Here is a 20519-nt window from a genome sequence, read left to right on the forward strand (position 1 = left end):
CCTTCACTCTGCGGTCCAACTCATCCCAAACCATCTCAATTGGGTTGAGGTTGGGTGATCTGATGCAGAACTCCATCACTCTCCTTCTTGGTCAAATAGCCCTTACGCAGCCTGGAGGTGTGTTGGGTCATTGTCCTGTTGAAAAACAAATGATAGTCCCAATAAACGCAAACCAGATGGTATGGCATATCGCTGCAGAATGCTGTGGTAGCCATGCTGGTTAAGTGTGCCTTGAATTCTAAATAAATCTCCTCCTCCATGCTTCACGGTGGGAACCACACATGCAGAGATCATCCGTTCACCTACTCGACGCAGAGTAAGTGAAAGGATGATCTCCGCATCCGTTCACCTACTCTGCGTCTCACAAAGACACGGCGGTTGGAACCAAAAATCTCAAATTTGGATTCATCAGACCAAAGGACAGATTTCCACCATTCTAATGTCTAGTGCTTGTGTTTCTTGGCCCAAGCAAGTCTCTTCTTATTATTGGTGTCCTTTAGTAGTGGTTTCTTTGCAGCAATTCGATCATTGAAGGCCTGATTCACACAGTCTCTGAACAATTGATGTTGAGATGTTTCTAGTACTTGAACTCTGTGAAGCATTTATTTTGGCAGCAATTTCTGAGGCTGGTAACTCTAATGAACTTATCCTCTGCACCAGAGGTAACTCTGAGTCTGCCTTTCCTGTGGCGGTCCTCATGAGAGCCAGTTTCATCATAGCTCTTGATGGTTTTTTGCGACTGCACTTGAAGAAACTTTCAAAGTCCTTGAAATTTTCTGGATTGACTGATGGGCTGTCATTTCTCTTTGCTTATTTGAGCTGTTCTTGCCATAATATGGACTTGGTCTTTTACCAAATAGGGCTATCTTCTGATTGGCTCAAACGCATTAAGAAGGAAAGAAATTCCACAAAAAAACAAGGTGCACCTAAACTTAATTGAAATGCATTCAAGGTGACTACCTCATGAAGCTGGTTGAGAGAATGTCAAGAGTGTGCAAAGCTGTCATCAAGGTAAAGGGTGGCTACTTTGAAGAATCAATAAAATATATTTAGATTTGTTTAACACTTTTTTGGTGACTACATGATTCCATATGTGTTATTTCGTAGTTTTGATGTCTTCACTATTATTCTACAATGTAGAAAAAAATAAAAAATAAAGAAAAACCCTTGAATGAGTAAATGTGTGTCCAAACTTTTGACTGGTAGTGTAAATGGAGTGGTTGGTGCACGTCGACTGGCCGGTTGGTGGACGGAGAAAAGAAATTCACTTCATCCATGCTACTGTTCTTTGATAAAGACTCTCTCCCTTCTCATATAAGTTAGGATTCCTAAGGTACCCTGTAAGAGCTTTTGTGCACAAGCCCCTTCAGTGTCATAAATGTAAAAGATTTGGTCACGTGTCAAGTGTGTGCAGAAGGGAAGAGTATCATGAAGGGAAATGCTGCAACTGTGGAGGTGAACATGTGCCTGAATTCCTGGGGTGTCTTGTTAGGGTGAGTGAGAATGAGGTGGCGAGGGTAAGGAGTGTCCAGTGTGTCTCCTATCTAGAGGCGGTGAGAAGATTGGAAGGAACGAGTGGCGGGGAAGAAGCAATGGTAGTAGAGCCTCCAAGACCAGTGAACCGAGGGATAGTGAAATGCTACATGTTAAAAAAGTGAACTTTGTATTATTTATTGCAGTGTTCATAATCTGTACAGCACAAGTGGAGAAGAAGTGGAAGTAAATAGGAATCATTGTGAATGCAGCTGAACCTTTTTTGTGGTCTTCGGGATTTCATAGCCGAGGACATTCAAGAAATCCTGTCGGTAAATGTTCCGCTATCACAGACCTCTGAGCCTGTGTAAGGATGTATTTTGGAGTGGACTGTGACTGAAGAAGTAGGATGGGTTTTATTAGTTGACGTGTCTAATTTGGTATTTTATATGATCTCGTTTTTCACGCAGTTTTTTTATTTTCTCATTCAATACCCCGTCCAGCTGGTGGCAGTAATGCACCAATGACATTAGATGCCAACCACCGGTAAACCTCATCGAGGTAGAAGTGGTCGGCCTCACACTCCAGTACAGTAGGTGGCGGTGTATGCAGCTTTCAGCTGGTTGCGATCCGACAATACACATTTTAATAAGAAGAAAGAATCCGAAAAAGACATGAGACAACGACCCAACTCATTCTCGTTTGGCAGCTGAAACTAAACCACAGCGGAAAAGAGTCACCGTCGCAAGTTCTAGGCTCCTGTTGGTGGGTTAGATACAGAGAAGCTAGTGAACTTGTTTTGCTTGTTAGCCGTGTATTTATGTGAGGGTGTTGTTTGGTTACTTAATCCCGATTCCTCCAAAATGCCTAACATAAAGATATTCAGCGGTACCTCTCATCCGGACCTTGGCCAAAAAATTTCCGACCGCCTGGGACTTGAGCTGGGGAAGGTTGTGACCAAAAAGTTCAGCAACCAGGAGACATGGTAGGTTAAAAGTGTTTTAAACAATGAATATATTTGACCGAGTACCAGCTAGCTACGGTTATTTATTTTACCAGTGGGTGAATGTTCTGCCTGGGAATGTTGCTTTGGTTGTTAGCTAGTCTACAGTAACGTTAGCCAGTTAGCTAAAGTTAGCCCACATGGCCGATTGAAAGCGCGAGTGAGTGTGGTAGTTATTGTTGCTAGTTAGCTAACTAAATTAGCTTACGGCCAACGTGTTCCACAACTAATCTAGCTAGCTAACTAGCATTACTTAGCTTTGTTGTTAAAAAAGTAGACGGTAAGGGCAGGAGGCCTAACGTTGGAACTGCAACAGCCCAAAATCCATGTGGACTATTGTAATGCCGGGCATACACAACACGTTTTTTGCCGGCCTAGACGAATTTTCATGATCGGGGTGAAATCCTATGTATGAACTTGGACTAGGATCAGTACCTCTGGACTCGCGCAGTTTGAGCGGGTGAAGGGCATGCCGATGGTGGCTGTTGTGTTTTCCAGACCCTTGTCGGATGATAGTCCGATAATGTTTCTTGTAGTATGAGCAGTGCTACGACGCGATTGGTCAAGGACTACTGCCATTAGCCAATGTGCACTCAGCATGTTAGACCAAAACAAGGGTGGAAGAGGAAAGTAACAATTCGCAGGTTGTCACTGGTTACCACAGCCCAAAACAAAAATTGGGGTCATAAGGTTAGGGTTAGGCGCAGTGTAGTTAAGGTTAGGTTTCAAATCAGATTTTAATAATTGTTTGCAGAAATCGTAGTGGTTTAGGCATAATTATGACTCGAGACCTATCACAAAGGCCCAATAGTGTGTGATTGTGGCCCTGGGAGTTCCTGCATATGGGCCATTCCTGCATCTTTTTTTCAGGGATAAAGGACACTATCTACCGGTACTATGTACTCGCTGCCCAGACTTACATAATTAGACAGTGGAGATTCTCATGATTTTAGATGTAGAAATTGACATATACACACTAGAGGTCGACCGATTGATCGGAATGGCTGATTAATTAGGGTCGATTTTCAAGTTTAAATAACAATCGGAAATCGATTTGGCCGATTTTTTTTATTTTTTATTTTGCAACCTTACAATTAACTAGTCCAACGCTTCACCTGCCTCTCATTGCACTCCACGAGGAGCCTGCTTGTTACGCGAATGCAGTAAGAAGCCAAGGTAAGTTGCTAGCTAGCATTAAACTTACCTTATAAAAAAACAATCAGTCAATCATAATCACTAGTTAACCACACATGGTTGATGATATTACTAGTTTATCTAGTGTGTACTGCGAACGCGATACACAATATCCGGGATTTGCATTTAGCTACTAGCATTTTGGCAGAAAATGGTGTTTCACAAGGAAAGTATGCATATTTTCCCTGTTATTTATTATTTTTTTCGCCTTCTTACCATTAAATAAAGTTGAGGAAATTGAAGCCTACCGGATTCTGTAATGGGGTATGTTTTAGGTACATGGTACAGGTTCATGAGAGCGAGAGATACAAATGTATTGCAGGCTGCTTACAATGCATTTGGACGGTAAGATGACACTACTCAATACCGTCATCTGGTGTCCTTTGGGCTATGAGGGTGTACTCTGGACCGAGCAAAATTGTGTAACCGGAAAGGGTAGGGAACCACTGCTCTACTAAGGGTAGTTGATTTGTAACAACTGATTTTCCCTTCAACATAATTGAAAGTTGTCTTATCAAACCAGTTATCTTTTCATATTGCCATATTACTTGCTACTCGTGAGTTGTTGTACTGTTCCTATTAGTGATATAAAATCCCATGATCCAGTAGTCTTTGACTTGCTTACCTGTGGCCGGTATAAGTAACAAGTGCCTTTTGAGATGTAAAAAGCCTGAGGAGTTGGTTTACCTGGAGGTTTGTAATGATGGTGCTGATCCTGAGCGTTGACATCCATAGGGTTGTTCAAACTCCACAGTTTCTTGAAGTTAAATGGTGGTGGTATAATATGCAGGAATCACTCTGCCATTTCCTGGTTGCTAAAATTCTAATAGTTTGCCTAATTTCAGTTTGTGAAGAAACAAGCAATGTATAAAATAGTCACTGTACCATCTAAACCGCTGAAAAATATATTCGCTAAAAAAAAATATTGTATTTTTCAGCTGTTTGAAGCTGGTTAACAAAACTGAAAAGTAAAAGATGCAGAAAATGTAAGAATGGGAAGTATAGAAAATGTCCACAAAAGGTATTTACTGCTCCTTAGTCTTGCATTTAAATGAGTGACCGATCTATAACTCAGATTTCTATGTGAATTTGGTTGGGTCGCCCAAACAATTACATATCGCAGCTTTAAACGACAGAATAAATGTTAGGACAGGAATGTATGACTGAATTAGGCCTGACCCCATTTAGTTGACTGGTTGATGGGCTGTTGGTCAACCTGAGATTGTTTTGTTGAGCAGTTGCAAAAAATGGCACGTCTTGATTGACGCCTGTTTCAGTGGACTAATCCATTGCGGAGGCCGCGGGGATGGCACACCAATACCACCGGTAGTACATTTACTGTTAATTCCCAGAATTTGTAACCTACAATGTTTGTTTGGGTAATTTCATTTCTGGTAATACATTATTATTATTTGTCTTTTACAGTTCCCATTTTCAGAGTTGACACGTTGTTTGCAGAGCACACAACCTAGGCTACACTTGTGAAAAACAAGTTTTGGTTTATTTTTGCTCCATTTACGATTTGTCAATTTATTCATTGTTTTGTTTGGAGTGCTCCTGTCAATGTTGATTAAGGATGCACACCTGAATACGCATAGAAGTAGGCCTAGGCTACCTGGCTACAAATGTAGGCTTATAAATGTGCCCACTTGGAGATCTGATAGTATGTCTGTCTTCACTCACCACCACTAATGAGCTGAGGAACTTCTTAAAGTAAGTTTTTCTTCACCTCAAACAGAAAGTAATTTTATACTGAACAAAAATATAAATGCAACATTTCAACAATTTTACTGAGTTACAGTTCATATATGGAAATCAGTAAATGTTAAATATATGAATTAAGCCCAAATCTATGGATTTCACATGACTGGGAATACAGATATGCATCTATTAGTCATAGATACTAAAAAAAATCAAATGTAGGGACATGGACCAGAACCAGTCACACCAGATACTGACCACCATTTGCCTCATGCAGACCAACACATCTCCTTCGCATAGAGTTGATCAGGCTGTTTGGAACATTTCATTAAATATATATTTAATATTAATTAATATTTCATGAAATATAGGACCAACACTTTAAATCTTGTGTTTTATATTTTGGGTCATAGAGAATGACAATAGTTCCTCAATGTAGCCTATTTGAAAAATCTTTCCAGCTCTCTCCCTTTCGATAACCACTTGGAGTGAGGGGGGGGGGGGGGTCACGCTCTGATCCGGTGGAAACACCATAAAATTGTCTTACCTGATTGCTTCTTATCTCTAGCGCAAATAGCCCACATCTGTGTCTGTCTGAAGCTCACTGGCAAAACTCTGAGGGTCCAGAATATTTTATACAATGTCTTAAGTTTATTTGTGCAAGCTTGTGGCTGGACCTAGTTGATACAATGTTTTCAAGTTTCTTGCAGACAGCCCATGCATAACCATGTGATTTTATTTTTTATCAGGATATTTCTTACTGCTGGCTGCAATATTTTTATTGTTGAATTTACGTAGGCTATTTTTACATAGATGGCAATGCTTACTTCTAGATTTGTATAATTCATTTTATATAATTTTTATTAATCACATGACAATGATTTTGCGATATGAAGGCTTTATTATAAAATAAATGAAACGCTTTCACAAATGTGCAGATGAAAATCATAACTGGCGAGCAGATCGTTAGAAAGGGTAAGATAAATTGGCATTCCAAATGGAAAAGGTTGCCGACCCCTGGTGTAACCTATTATCGGAAACTTCGGGAGCATAATGGCAGAATCTGTGAAGGCCAGTGGGAGGTGGTGGTTCAGGAACCCTTTCCCCCTGCTGGTTAGGCTATCTTGATCTCTGGCTCCCTCTTGAGTAATTTGTCTTAATTATTGAATCACCGTTTGCTTAAAGCATCAGACAATCTTAGTAGCCTACATATAGTTGATTTTATTGAGAGTGCGCGTGAGAGGGATTTTAAAATTCTGAACAGCATTTATTTTCTTTTTTTGTTGTGAATATATGGATCATTCGTTGAGTGTTTTTGTCTATTGACCTGGAAGCCCATGATGCCATGATTCATGTACATTAACATATTGGTCTTCATGTTCTCTACCTGTCACCATGTTTAGCCTACTGTCTGACACAATCTATGATTTGATCCTGCAGCGTGGAGATCGGGGAGAGTGTCAGAGGAGAGGATGTCTACATTGTCCAGAGTGGTTGCGGTGAGATTAATGATAACTTAATGGAGCTCCTCATCATGATCAATGCCTGTAAGATTGCCTCTGCCTCACGAGTCACGGCTGTCATCCCCTGTTTCCCATATGCAAGACAAGACAAGAAGGACAAGGTGGGGGTGAGGGAGACTTAAATAGTTTGTTCTGTTCACAGCATCAACACACTTCACATCCATATAAATCAGTCTATTTGCTTTGATTTCATATATTTTACTGCTTCACAGAAATGCCATATTGGGCAAACCAATTTGGTTGATTAGAATATAACTGCCAAAGCTAATTCAGAAAGGAGATTGATCTCCCTCTTAGTAAATTGTTTTAATTGCATTTTCTCAATGGACCTTCTGCATGCATTGTATGAGAATAGAGATTAGCAATGTTTTTCTAAACAGAGTCGGGCTCCCATCTCTGCAAAGCTGGTAGCCAACATGTTGTCAGTGTCAGGAGCCGATCACATAATCACCATGGACCTGCATGCCTCGCAGATACAGGTGAGCCTTCTGGCACATTATTTGGTTTGTTCCATCTATATTGCAGTCACTAGTGTGACAACTAAGTACAAATGATTGATTAGGCAATGAGATAGTTAAGTACTATAAACCGGGTTGCCTGACAACGTCACAAATGATGCACGCACATCGCAAGTGTAGAAGGCTGTGTTAGGATTCTGAGCGATCAGGTGTAATTGTTGCTTGACAAGAAGCTGTCTTGTGGGGAATCCTAGGTGGCTGGTTTCAGATAAATGTATTTTTGTAGTGCTGAGAAATAAGAGCTTTTTGACGTCTGTTTGGTTTTAGCTAGATTATTACAAAATAATCATGGTTTTCAGTTTCTATATTTGTTTTTGTATTTTACATTAAATGCATTATACAATTATTTAGAGCTTTTTAATGTAAAAGCCAGTCAAAAATGGTGAACATTCAATTGCCAAAACATTGAAAATATTCCCTTGTCTGTCAGGTCCACATAGGAATGTATATTTTTTTCATTCCTAAAAGTAATCTCATCACTACTGAGGCAGTAGCAGCCAGCCAGAAAAACGTTATCTCTGTTCTCCCCATACTTTACTGTCTTTAGTCATCCTATTTAGCTAGGCCAGCCGGCCTAAATATGCTGCAGAGCTGTCTGATAATCATTCTGCTAGTTCTTCAAAGTAGATGAGGCATACTTTCACAAACTCTCTATCCCTCTTGTCGTTTTGTCTACATTCCTCCCGTGTGGTCTTGGGTGTATCTAACCTAATGTAGCAGGCATCAGTGAATCTATCTGTGAGCTGGAAAAGAACCGGCGCAATGGATTATGGTCATTGTAGTTAACTACTACTGTTCTGTGCTGAACTAGGTTGAATATTTTCTTAGTGAAAAGTACAACTCCCTTCAGCCCAGCATCCCATATAGTTCTTGACTTCATTTCTCTCATGACTGATTTGATGTCTCTAGATAAATGTTGCATTGGGCTCACAAAACCCGCCTGAACTAAATGGGATTCAAGTACGCTGAACAAAAATATAAACCTAACATGCAACAATTTCAAAGATTTTACTTAGTTTCAGTGAAATGAGGAAATCGGTCAATTTAAATGAATGCATTGGGCCCAAATCTAAGTATTTCACATGACTGAGAATACAGATATGGATCTGTTGGTCACCATATACTGTACCTTAAAAGGTAGGGGTTTGGATCAGAAAAGCAGTCAGTGTGACCACCATATTTTCCTCATGCAGCGCAACACATCTCCTTCGCTTAGAGTTGATCAGGCTGTTGATTGGCCAGTGGAATGTTGTCCGACTCCTCGTCAATGGCTGTGCGGAGTTGCTGGATATTGGCAAGAACTGAAACGCTGTCGTACACCTTGATCCAGAGCATCCCATACATGCTCAATGGTGACATGTCTGGTGAGTATGCAGGTCATGGAAGAATTTTCAGCTTCTAGGAATTGTGTACAGATCCTTGCGACATGGAGCTGTGCATTATCATGCTGAAACATGAGGTGATGGTGGCGGATGAATGGCACGACAATGGGCATCAGGATCTCGTGACGGTATCTCTGTGCATTAAAATTACCATCGATAAAATGCAATTGTTCGTTGTCCGCAGCTTATGCATGCCCATACCATCACTCCACCGCTACCATGGGGAAATCACAATGTTGACATCAGCATTCTGATGCCACACATGCTGTCTGCATCTGCCCGGTACAGTTGAAACAGGCATTCATCCGCGAAGAGCACACTTCTCCATTCATCGACGGTTAGCATTTGCCCACTGAAGTCGGTTACGATGCTGAACTGCACTAAGGTCAAGACCCTGGACTACAAGCACACAGATGAGCTTCCCTGAGATTGCTTCTGACAGTTTGCGCAGAAATTATTTGGTTGTGCAAACCCTCAGTTTAATCAGCTGTCTGGGTGGATGGTCTCCGATGGTCCGCAAGTGAAGAATTTGGATGTGGAGGTCCTGGGCTGCCGTGGTTACACATGGTCTGCGGTTGTGAAGCCAGTTGGACGCACTGCCAAATTCTCAAATGACATTTGAGGTTGCTTTGCACACCCCCTCAACTTGAGGCATCTGTGGCATTGTGTTGAGTGACACAAATGCACATTTTAGTGGCCTTTTATTGTCCCCAGCACAAGGTGCACCTGTGTATTGATCATGCTGTTAAATCAACTTGATATGCCACACCTGTTAGGTGGATGGATTATCTTGGCAAAGGAGAAATGCTCACTACGGGGATGTAAACAAATTTGGTCACCATTTTTTTTTTTTAAATGGAACATTTCTGTTGTCTTTTATTTCAGCTCATGAAACATGGGATCAATACTTAACATGTTTGTATAATTTTGGTTCAGTGCAATTGAACCGATGTTAGTCAGTTGTTTAATAACCGAAAACCGTCTCAAATTAAGTTATTTCCGCCGCACTAGTATCTTGTTCATGATACCATGTCTTATTTTGACTTATGCCACGTCTATGATATGACCATTTTGCTAACTAACAACTGTTACGATGTATTTGAGACTTATTTTGTAAACATGTCAACTGTATAAGTGCTTATTTTGCAAATGTATTTGTTTTTAATAAACATTTGGATCAAAATATAGTTTACATGTTGTCAACCCCGTCTGTATTGCCCCGAAGAGGTGCGTGCATCGGTTTTGTTTCTAAACAACATGCTGTCAATAGTGAGCCACGTGAAAGTTTCTCCAAAAATCTGTTGCAAGTAAGGCCGTTTGAAGACTCTGACTGACTAGCGATCCTTTATCTTATCACGGGTTTGCTCACTGTATGCCTCTGTAGGGGTTCTTTGATATCCCTGTGGACAATCTATACGCGGAGCCAGCTGTGCTGAAATGGATCAAAGAGAACATCAATGAGTGGAAGAATTGCACCATTGTGTCTCCTGATGCTGGAGGAGCCAAAAGGTAGATTGGAGGAGGCCAATGGGCCTGTAGATGCTTCATCATTACAGTGGGTCAAAATGACAGATTTGAGTTGTTAGAAATATTAGCATTATTGAAAGGATTGTTCTTGCTCAATTCATTATTTAAGGGATTTGTCAAGTTCACCTCATTCAGCCTATGGGAATGGGCTGAATAGGAAAGTAATAGGAAAGTATTTTTGATACTGTCCTTACAGTGCTTGGATTAATCATAGAATCATAAAACGGTGTCTTACTATATATTCCCTTCCTCCTATAGATGTCAACCATTCCACAAAGTCACATCACTTGCAAGTACCATAACCGTACCAATCTGTGGATTCCCTTTGCAGGGTCACCTCTATAGCAGACAGGCTGAATGTGGACTTCGCCCTAATCCACAAAGAGCGGAAGAAGGCTAACGAGGTGGACCGCATGGTCCTGGTGGGGGACGTGAAGGACCGAGTGGCCATCTTGGTTGATGACATGGCAGACACATGCGGCACCATCTGCCACGCTGCAGATAAGTGAGTCACTACTGTGTTTAAGCTGCATACATTTACAGAGACTGAATATAACATATTTTAAATGTACAACAAATACAGACAAGAGCTATTACATCCGTTTTTAAGGAAGTCTCTGAAAAGAAAATGTATGGATCGCAAAGTTTTTTTATTTTTATTTTTTACAAACAGAATGTGAAGATTCAACCAAATGTTTTGTTTCTGAATATCCAGGCTAGTGTCTGCTGGAGCCACAAAGGTCTATGCCATCTTGACCCATGGGATCTTTTCAGGCCCTGCTATCACCCGCATCAACAACGCCTGTTTTGAGGCTGTGGTTGTCACAAATACCATCCCTCAGGAGGATAAGATGAAACACTGTTCAAAAATACAGGTTAGAATCGCAAGCTCATCACAGTAGCTCAACACCTGATGTTTCCTTGTAGTTGCAGAGTTTAGATCACTTGGGGAATTGAAACATAAACATTCCATTATTTTCAAAAATTATAAGTTGTTTTGACAAATGTTTTTCTTTCACAAATAACAGATCACATGACACTCAAGCACATACCAACCTCCCTCCACCTCATGAAAACAATTCAAACTTTGTCCAAACAATGTTCAATGATTACCTAAGCAGCAGGCTGTCAACAATCTTAATTTCAATGGCTCAGCATGTTGCCTGGACTACTTACATTTCTGCTTGATTGATTCTTACTGTGTCTAACTCCTTACTGTTCTGAACGTTTCCAAATCTTTGAGTTTAGTTACTGCAGTGTTTCCTCTGGAAGAATTTGTAATAGGGATTCTATAATATTTATGAAGGACTTAAACTCAATTCTGGTGACTTTTTTTTAAAAGGACCCCACCACCCCCGGTTACCACTACTCAACAAAAAATCTGTCTCATCAAAATTGAAGTCACTCCCCAAAAATTATTTTGAGTTATGATGGCATTTTAACCCAAGTTACCCTACAATTGACCCGTGTTACATTTAGCCCCACTCTCCCCTATGCACTAACAGCAAATTGTGGAGTGGTAACACGCTTAACCATGCCACTGCAAAAAACTCAGGGTTTAAAATGGTGCAGTTCATGTATATTTAGGAGATGAGAAATAAAGTAGGAATCGAAAGCTAAGATCCCCCTGTTTTCCCCGTGATAGGAAGAATTGTTGTGCATTGACTGCTTGTCAGAATGCATGTTTCACGCCCTATGGCACCTGTAACTTGAATGGGCCTCGGAATATTTATCTTGCGTAAGAACACACAAAAACACGATGACAAAAAATGTATAAACTATTCTAGTATGGGGTTGTCTGAATTTTCTATTCATTACTCATTTTGTTTGCAGAGGAAGTAAATGTGGACTGATCCTGGATCTTCAAAGTGTGCCTTGGCAAAACATTTTGTTCAAAATTTTTTTGAGTGCAATGATTTTGCCTTGGCGCAACGCCACTGACCTACTGGTGGTGGTGTTTCGTTAACCAATTGCTTTCTTTCTGGTTTGAAATGTTTATCTGTGGGGGAAATAAGTTTGGGTGATAATTTGGTTTATACATATTTTTTTTGTTCTCCCCCCACCCTTCAGGTTATTGACATCTCCATGATTCTAGCCGAGGCTATTCGCCGGACACACAACGGCGAGTCAGTGTCGTATCTCTTCAGCCATGTTCCCTTGTAACATCCCTTGAACAACCCCACCCTGCTTTCACCGGAAACCTGTACCAAAGGACGGATGTCTGGAGCACCACCATCATCTCAACCCATCCATTTATTCCCCATGGAAGGAAGGAAGGACATACTGTGGGGTCAATTTAAAAAATAGCTCCTTGCCAATATTCTGTTACAGTGCACTGGCTATCAACTGGTTTGACCTTTTGACTTACCAAATGAAGATTTTAGTTAATTGGTGTATTAATATGCCAGGCTGTTTCATATTGGCATTGTCTGCCATGTTTCATAGGCATTGTGTATTACAAGATTGAAAAGCTCTAGTTTACATTGCTGCTGAAAGCCATTTTGAGAGAAATGTTCACGCCAATATGGCATTATGTTTAAGGAGCTTGTTATTTTGTTACTGATCTGTTTTCCGCTACAGGGCGGTCTATCTACTTGCATTTCCTAGATAATGTTCTAATTTTGAGATGCTTGTACTGATAGAACTCTGCGTTTACACAGTTCAACAACAAAGCATTGTGTACTGTTTACATCCACGCTTTAGTTAGACTTTAGTTGTTTTCATGCCTTTGTATTTCAAGCTATATTCTAGGACGTGTTTGCAGTTCCAATTCCAAGTGTCCTTAGTTCTATGCCTTGGTGTGTTGATACCATGATTTTAAAATTTAGTTGCATGATTTTTATGTAGTTGTAATCAAAGCATGACTTGCAGTGCACACATACAGGTAACTGCCAAAATAAAGGAAACACCAGCATACACTGTAAAGTGTCTTAATAGGGCGTTGGGCCGCCACGAGAACAGCTTCAATGTGCCTTGGCATAGATTCTACAAGTCTCTGGAACTATATTGGAGGAATGCGACGCCATTCTTCCACGAGAAAGTCCATCATTTGGTGTTTTCTTGATGGTGGTGGAAAACACTCAGGCACTGCTCCAGAATCTCCCATAAGTGTTGAATTGGGTTGAGACCCTTTAAACCCCCTATGCTCATTTGAGACCCTTTAAACCCCCTATGCTCCTTTGAGACCTCTCTTTCAAAGTCACTGAGATCTCTTTTAGACATGGTAGCCAAAATAATGGGAAACGGGGCATTTTTATACTTGACCCTAAGCATGATGGGATGTTTTAATTGCGTAATTAACTCAGAAACCCCATCTGTGTGGTTGCAACTGCTTTCAACATACTTTGAATCCCTCATTCACTCAAGTATTTCCTTTTATTTTGGTACCTAATGAATGAATGTGATTCAATATCATGCACATCTGCCATGTTTTATTCATCAAGCAATAAGGCATGTAGTGCATGGAGCCTAATGTAACTGTCACATTATTTGAGCTTTACGAATCCAAGTGGTTTTGCGTAGCGGTATTGGAAATGTAAATTATATTCATTTCCACGCTAAAACTCGGGAATCCTAAGGGCACTCGCCACTTGGGGTAGCATGCACCCTTTCAAAACTTCAGTCTTCTATTTCGAAAACAATGGCTTGTGTAGCTCAAAGCCTGCCCATGTGTAAGGCCTGCTTACATATTTTTCTTTCGAGTATTAAGTATTGTCAGTCCGTCCTATAACTCTCAAACACGGCTGTAGCTGCTTCAATTCTCGGTAAATGCAATCCACACCAAGCCCATTATACCCCAGAATCGAATCTGATTTTACTGTTTAAGCCAATGTGTGTAAATGTGTCTGATTTTAGCTGAGATTATAGTTATTTAAACCTACTCTGACACCTCTTGATTGGTTTGAGGATCCCTGTTGCCTTAAAGTGAGAATGTGCCAGATTTAATATTGTTTCTATAAGATTTCCTGCCTTCTCCACAACATCGAGACTAGAATTGAATGTATTGGGTTATGAACTGGGAACAATAAAATTATATCTGGAATTTTGAATAGATAAAAAGTTTATCTATGCAATTCAAATTACCGACCTGGGAGTGGGGAACTTGGCAGTCAGAGGGTTTAGTCTAAAGTCCCTGTTATGTTCATATGTATGCATTGTATTCCCTTGATGTGTAATAAAACCATTTCCTTTGGGATAGATGCATCACACAAAAACACTGCGTGCCTTCTACCAAATAATGAGTCAAGCAAGGTGTCCACAGCAGTAGTTGTGAAGCCTACCGGGCGCTGCTAACAATAAATACATCTCAATGGAACGCCGGGGGAGTTTCCGCCGTTGGTTACCATTATCAACAACAGCCAGCAAGCCAGGCAACAACATGATTGTGGTCCTTGTCTTGTGGATGGTATGAAATAATCCCTATCAAACAAAAGCACATTTTTTGTACTAATGGAGCCATGTATCCAAGTGTCGGTATATAACGTGTAGCATGTTGGAATACGAGCATTAGCTAGCTAACTTTTTTTTAAAACTTTGACGTTACTGTAGCTAGGTACTGTACTAGCCAAATGTGTGCTCTAGCTAGTATTTTCAGTCTTGTAGGGTATGTTGAGATGTAGATAAGCAAGCTATATGACTAAATCAAGACGGTTAACCCCATTTTATATCCTTGATTTAGTCATTGAAAAATGTCTTGACAAGTAGTCCCAGTGGGCGGTTTTATTAGAGGTCAACACTATCGGATCTGCTACAGTACAGGCTGGTCAAGTAACGTTAGGGGTATATTATGGCCGAGGACAAGATTGATGAGTGACTGGTGTGTGATCTGACTTCTCCTGTGTGATTGCTAGCAAGTCATTAACGTTACTCATCACTTATGACTGCTGTTGTCACCAAGTCTGATCCTTTCTCAGAGGCAGCTTGTCGACTCTTTAATCCACATAAGACCCTGACACTGCTTTAAAGCCATCCAAGCTGTTGAGTCTCCTGCTGCAAATCTGGGTCAGTACTGAGTGTAGTGGAGGTAACATTCAGTGGCTCTACATTTTGAGAGCTACTTTGGACATTGATATATCGCTTTTACTTGATGTCACTGAAATAAATGTTTGATTTGTGTTCTGAATTTAGTGTACAATTCAGCTGCTTTTTGTTTTTCAGTCAGTGAAAAGTGAAGAACACTGGAGAATTGGAGAGCAGTTTAGGCCAGATATCGGGATGGAGCAGGACATTGCTGCACTGGAGCTGGTAGAAGTTCGAAAGTTACATGAATTAGTGCGGAGACTAGAAATTCAAAATGAATCTCTAACGGAGAGGCGAAGAAATATCAACACCAAAAACCAGGCTCTCTCTGGTGTGCTTATCAGCTGTCCCTCTTCACTGGAGGAAAATCTAAATTGCTGTGATTTGCCAGACCCTGAACCAGCAGAGGTCAACGGTGGGGATGGTATATCTCCACCTCCTCTTGAAAGCCCCAGAGATACACTAGTGAGGCAGGATGGTTGTTATACACACTTGCCCCACAGTGACATGTTGGAGGAGACACACAGGCAGGGATGCATGGGGTCAGAGGAGCTGGTGGTCAGGGACACAGAGAAGAGAGCAGAGCACTCTTCTCTGGAGCAAGTGGACCTCCTGGACCTAGAGGAGTGTTGTGAGGTGGAGAATGAAGTGAGCTGGTAGGTACCTGCACAATGTGTTGATAAAACTAAACTGTATAGTGTCAAGAATTTGCAACTTCACTATTTTATGCAACATTTTTGTCCATGCCTTTGCAAACCACCTTTTTTAATACCTCAGTTGCTTAATTATAATTCAGTGCTTAAGTAGAATCTCTCATTAATCATTAGGTTATATGAGTCACCCAAGAAAGAGGCATCTGCTGAGAGAAGTAATGAGTCCCCTATAAAGTGGTGCAGACAGGTCCTGGACAACCCCAGCCCTGAAACAGAGGTGGCATGTCGCACACTAATTAATATCCTGGACCAAAGTAAGTACTGCACAGTATATTACAATCTCTCTCACACAAATGGACACAGACTAAAAGTGGCCATAATTCTTTATCATCTTGAACAGGTAACTCCTATTCATTTAATTTCCTTATTCTTTCCATTAGAGACGAGATGGAGTAGTATCTTTAGCAGTCGCTACCACAGACGTCCTATAGCCTTCCCTGACACTGGCCATCGATGCATGGGCTCACCTTCCCCTCGTTACCAGAGATCAACTGACAGAAGTCAACAAACCAACAAACCTAACAGCTCAGGTAGGGTGCAATCTGGAGAAAATTCGTAAAACTGTTCTCTCCCATGGGGCCTGTACATGCATTCGGAAAGTATTCAAACCCTTTGATTTTTCCCCAAAAAAATGTACGTTACAGCCTTATTCTAAAATAAATAAAAAATTAAATTCCTACTCATCAATCTACGCATAATACTCCATAATGACAAAGCAAAAACAGCTTTTTAGGAATTTTTGCAACATATACACAAGTATTCAGACCCTTTACTTGGGAATGATGCTATAAGCTTTGCACGCCTGTATTTGGGGAGTTTCTCCTATTCTTCTCTGCAGATTCTCTCAAGCTCAGTCAGGTTGGATGGGGAGCATCGCTGCACAGCTATGTTCAGGTCTCTCCAGAGATGTTCGATCGGGTTCAAGTCCGGGCTCTGGCTGGGCCACTCAAGGACATTCAGTGACTTGTCCCGAAGCCAGTCCTGCGTTGTCTTGGCTGTGTGCTTAGGGTCATTGTCCTGTTGGAAGGTGAACCTTCACCCCAGTCTGAGGTCCTGAGCGCTCTGGAGCAGGTTTTCATCAAGGATATCTCTGTACTTTGCTCCGTTCATCTTTCCCTCGATCCTGACTAGTCTTCTAGTCGCTGCTGCTGGAAAATATCCCCACAGCATGATGCTGCCACCACCATGCTTCACCGTAGGGATGATGCCAGGTTTCCTACAGACGGGATGCTTGGCATTCAGGCCAAATAGTTCAATCTTGGTTTCATCAGACCAGAGAATCTTGTTTCTCATGGTCTGAGAGTCCTTTAGGTGCCTTTTGGCAAACTCCAAGCGGGCTGTCATGTGCCTTTTACTGAGGAGTGGATTCTGTCTGGCCACTACCATAAAGGCCTGATTGGTAGAGTGCTGCAGAGATTATTGTCCTTCTGGAAGGTTCTCCCATCTCCACAGAGGAACTCTGGAGCTCTGTCAGAGTGACCAAGGCCCTTCTCCCTTGATCGCTCAGTTTGGCTGGGCGGCCAGCTCTAGGAAGAGTCTTGGTGGTTCCAAACTTCTTCCATTTAAGAATGATGGAGTCCACTGTGTTCTTGGGGACCTTCAATGTTTCAGAAATGTTTTGGTACCCTTCCCCACATCTGTGCCTTGACACAATCCTGTCTCAGAGCTCTACGGACAATTCCTTTGACCTCATGGCTTGGTTTTTGCTCTGACACGCACTGTCAACTGTGGGACCTTATATAGACAGGTGTGTGCCTTTCCAAATCATGTCCAATCATTTGAATTTAACCACAGGTAGACTCCAATCAAGTTGTATAAACATCTCAAGGATGATCAATGGAAACAGGATGCACCTGAGCTCAATTTCGAATCTCATAGCAAAGGATCTGAATACTTATGTAAATAAGTTATTTCAATTTTTCATAACTTTGCTAAAATGTCTAAAAACCTGTTTTCGCTTTGATATTATAGGGTATTGTGTGTAGATTGATTTTCCTCATCAATCTTTCCAAATGCTCTGTAACTCCAACCAAATAAAGTTCCAGATTGTCCTGGTTGTATTTACTCAGTGTCTCTATTGCCTTGGTATTTCAGATGGCAATGATGCCATTTTACCACCATCAATGGACGAGAATGAGCCAAGTTTCTCAGATGACTCCATCACCATGGGCTACAGGCTGCAGGACCTCACTGATGTCCAGATCATGGCTCGCATGCAGGAAGAGAGTGAGTATGGAAAGTTTTGATTCATATACTGAACAAAAATATAAACGCAACATGCAAAACTTTCAACGATTTTACTGAGTTACACTTCATATGAGGAAATCAGTCAATTGAAATAAATTCATTAGCCCCATATATGGATTTAACATGACTGGAAATAGAGGTATGCATCTGTTGGTCACAGATACCTTAAAAAAAAAGTAGTGGCGTGGATCAGAATACCAGTCAGTATTTGGTGTGACCAACACATCTCCTTCGCATAGAGTTGATCACGCTGTTGATTGTGGCCTGCGGAATGTTGTCCCACTCCTCTTCAATTGCTGTGTGAAGTTGCTGGAGATTGGCAGGAACTACTGCTGTCGTACACGTTGATCCAGAGCATCCCAAACATGCTCAATGGGTGACATGTCTGGTGAGTATGCAGGCCATGGAAGAACTGGGACATTGTCAGTTTCCGGGAATTGTGTACAGATCCTTGCGTTATGGGGCTGTGCATTATCATGCTGAAACAAGAGGTGATGGCGGTGGATGAATGGCACATCAATGGGCCTCAGGATCTCGCCACAGTATCTCTGTGCATTCAAATCCCAGTCAAGTGACCACTCAATCTAAGCTGTTTAAGATTGCAAAGAGCAGAGGTAAAAAGAGCACCAATAACAGGCAACATGGAAAATCCCTTTTGACACACAAATATACACATCATTTTTTTTTACATATCAACAGCACTCTTTAAAGTGGTGTGATGTCACATAGAACATTCTTTACTCCTATCAGTTTATCATAATCTGCTATGTGTGTTTCACCCGATTGTATGTGGAATGGGAGTTAACCCAGAATGTTGTTGTAGAGGGTCTGAGAAGCAGCATGTCCAACCAGGATTCACCTCCTCGCACCAGCCTCCGCTCTCTCCAGGCAGTCAGGAACAGCCGCAACCTGGAGACCAATGGCCAGCTCCTCACAGACCACCCAACCTCCCGCCTCACCTATCCTGTAGCAGGTTCAACCAGATCTCCACCAGGTGGGTTGGCATTTTAGTAGGGATAAGATATGACTAAACCTTGCCCGCCACCATGTACAGTTGAAGTCAGAAGTTTACAAACACTTAGGTTGGAGTCATTAAAACGTGTTTTTCAACCACTCCACAAATTTCTTGTTAACCGACTTGCCAAAACTATAGTTTGTTAAGACATCTATTTTGTGCATGACACAAGTCATTTTTCCAACAATTGGAAACACTGTATCACAATTCCAGTGGGTCAGAAGTTTACATACACTAAGTTGACTGTGCCTTTAAACAGCTTGGAAAATTCCAGAAAACAATGTCATGGCTTTAGAAGCTTCTAATAGGCTAATTAACATTATTTGAGTCAATTGGAGGTGTACCTGTGGATGTATTTCAAGGCCTACCTTCAAACTCAGTGCCTCTTTGCTTGACATCATGGGATTTTTTTTTTTAAATCAGCCAAGACCTCAGAAAAAACATTATAGACCTCCACAAGTCTGGTTCATCCTTGGGAGCAATTTCCAAACGCCTGAAGGTACCACGTTCATCTGTACAAACAATAGTACGCAAGTATAAACACCATGGGACCACGTAGCCGTCATACCGCTCAGGAAGGAGACGCTTTCTGTCTCCCAGAGATTAACGTACTTTGGTGGTTTGAAGAAATCAGCTGTGGGAGCAATTATTAGGAAATGGAAGACATACAAGACCACTGATAATCTCCCTCGATCTGGGGCTCCACACAAGATCCCACCCCGTGGGGTCAAAATGATCACAAGAACGGTGAGCAAAAATCCCAGAACCACACGGGGGGACCTAGTGAATGACCTGCAGAGAGCTGGGACCAAAGTAACAAAGCCTACCATCAGTAACACACTATGCCGCCAAAGACTCAAATCTTGCAGTGCCAGACGTGGGAGAATGTCATATGGTCAGATAAAACCAAAATAGAACTTTTTGGTAAAAACTCAACTCGTTGTGTTTGGAGGACAAAGAATGCTGAGTTGCATTCAAAGAACACCATACCTACTGTGAAGCATGGGGGTGGAAACATCATGCTTTGGGGATGTTTTTATGCAAAGGGACCAGGACGACTGATCCGTGTAAAGGAAAGAATGAATGGGGCCATGTATCGTGAGATTTTGAGTGAAAACCTCCTTCCATCAGCAAGGGCATTGAAGATGAAACGTGGCTGGGTCTTTCAGCATAACAATGATCCCAAACACACCACCCGGGCAAT

At 41.4% G+C, this 20519-nt stretch overlaps 1 protein-coding gene across 7 annotated transcripts; it reads left to right on the forward strand.

Moving 5' to 3' along the window:
* The first annotated feature begins 2086 nt into the window (after positions 1-2086).
* Positions 2087-14201, forward strand: LOC110533748 (ribose-phosphate pyrophosphokinase 1). 7 transcript variants are annotated; one of them, XM_036990162.1, is made up of 9 exons: positions 2087-2238; positions 2352-2458; positions 6812-6870; positions 6977-7001; positions 7275-7373; positions 10179-10303; positions 10653-10826; positions 11037-11196; positions 12392-14201. In XM_036990162.1, exons 2-9 carry the CDS (start codon positions 2456-2458, stop codon positions 12482-12484), a joined length of 738 nt encoding a protein of 245 aa, XP_036846057.1. In that variant the 5' UTR covers positions 2087-2238; positions 2352-2455; the 3' UTR covers positions 12485-14201. The 7 variants fall into 7 exon arrangements, with proteins under 7 accessions (XP_036846057.1, XP_036846054.1, XP_036846055.1 ...); XM_036990159.1 differs by having other exon boundaries at positions 2089-2238; positions 6812-7001; XM_036990160.1 differs by having other exon boundaries at positions 2089-2238; positions 6812-6995.
* Positions 14202-20519: the final 6318 nt, after the last annotated feature.

This window comes from Oncorhynchus mykiss, chromosome 10 (genome assembly GCF_013265735.2).
Source record: "Oncorhynchus mykiss isolate Arlee chromosome 10, USDA_OmykA_1.1, whole genome shotgun sequence".
NCBI classification, from domain to species: Eukaryota; Metazoa; Chordata; class Actinopteri; order Salmoniformes; family Salmonidae; genus Oncorhynchus; species Oncorhynchus mykiss.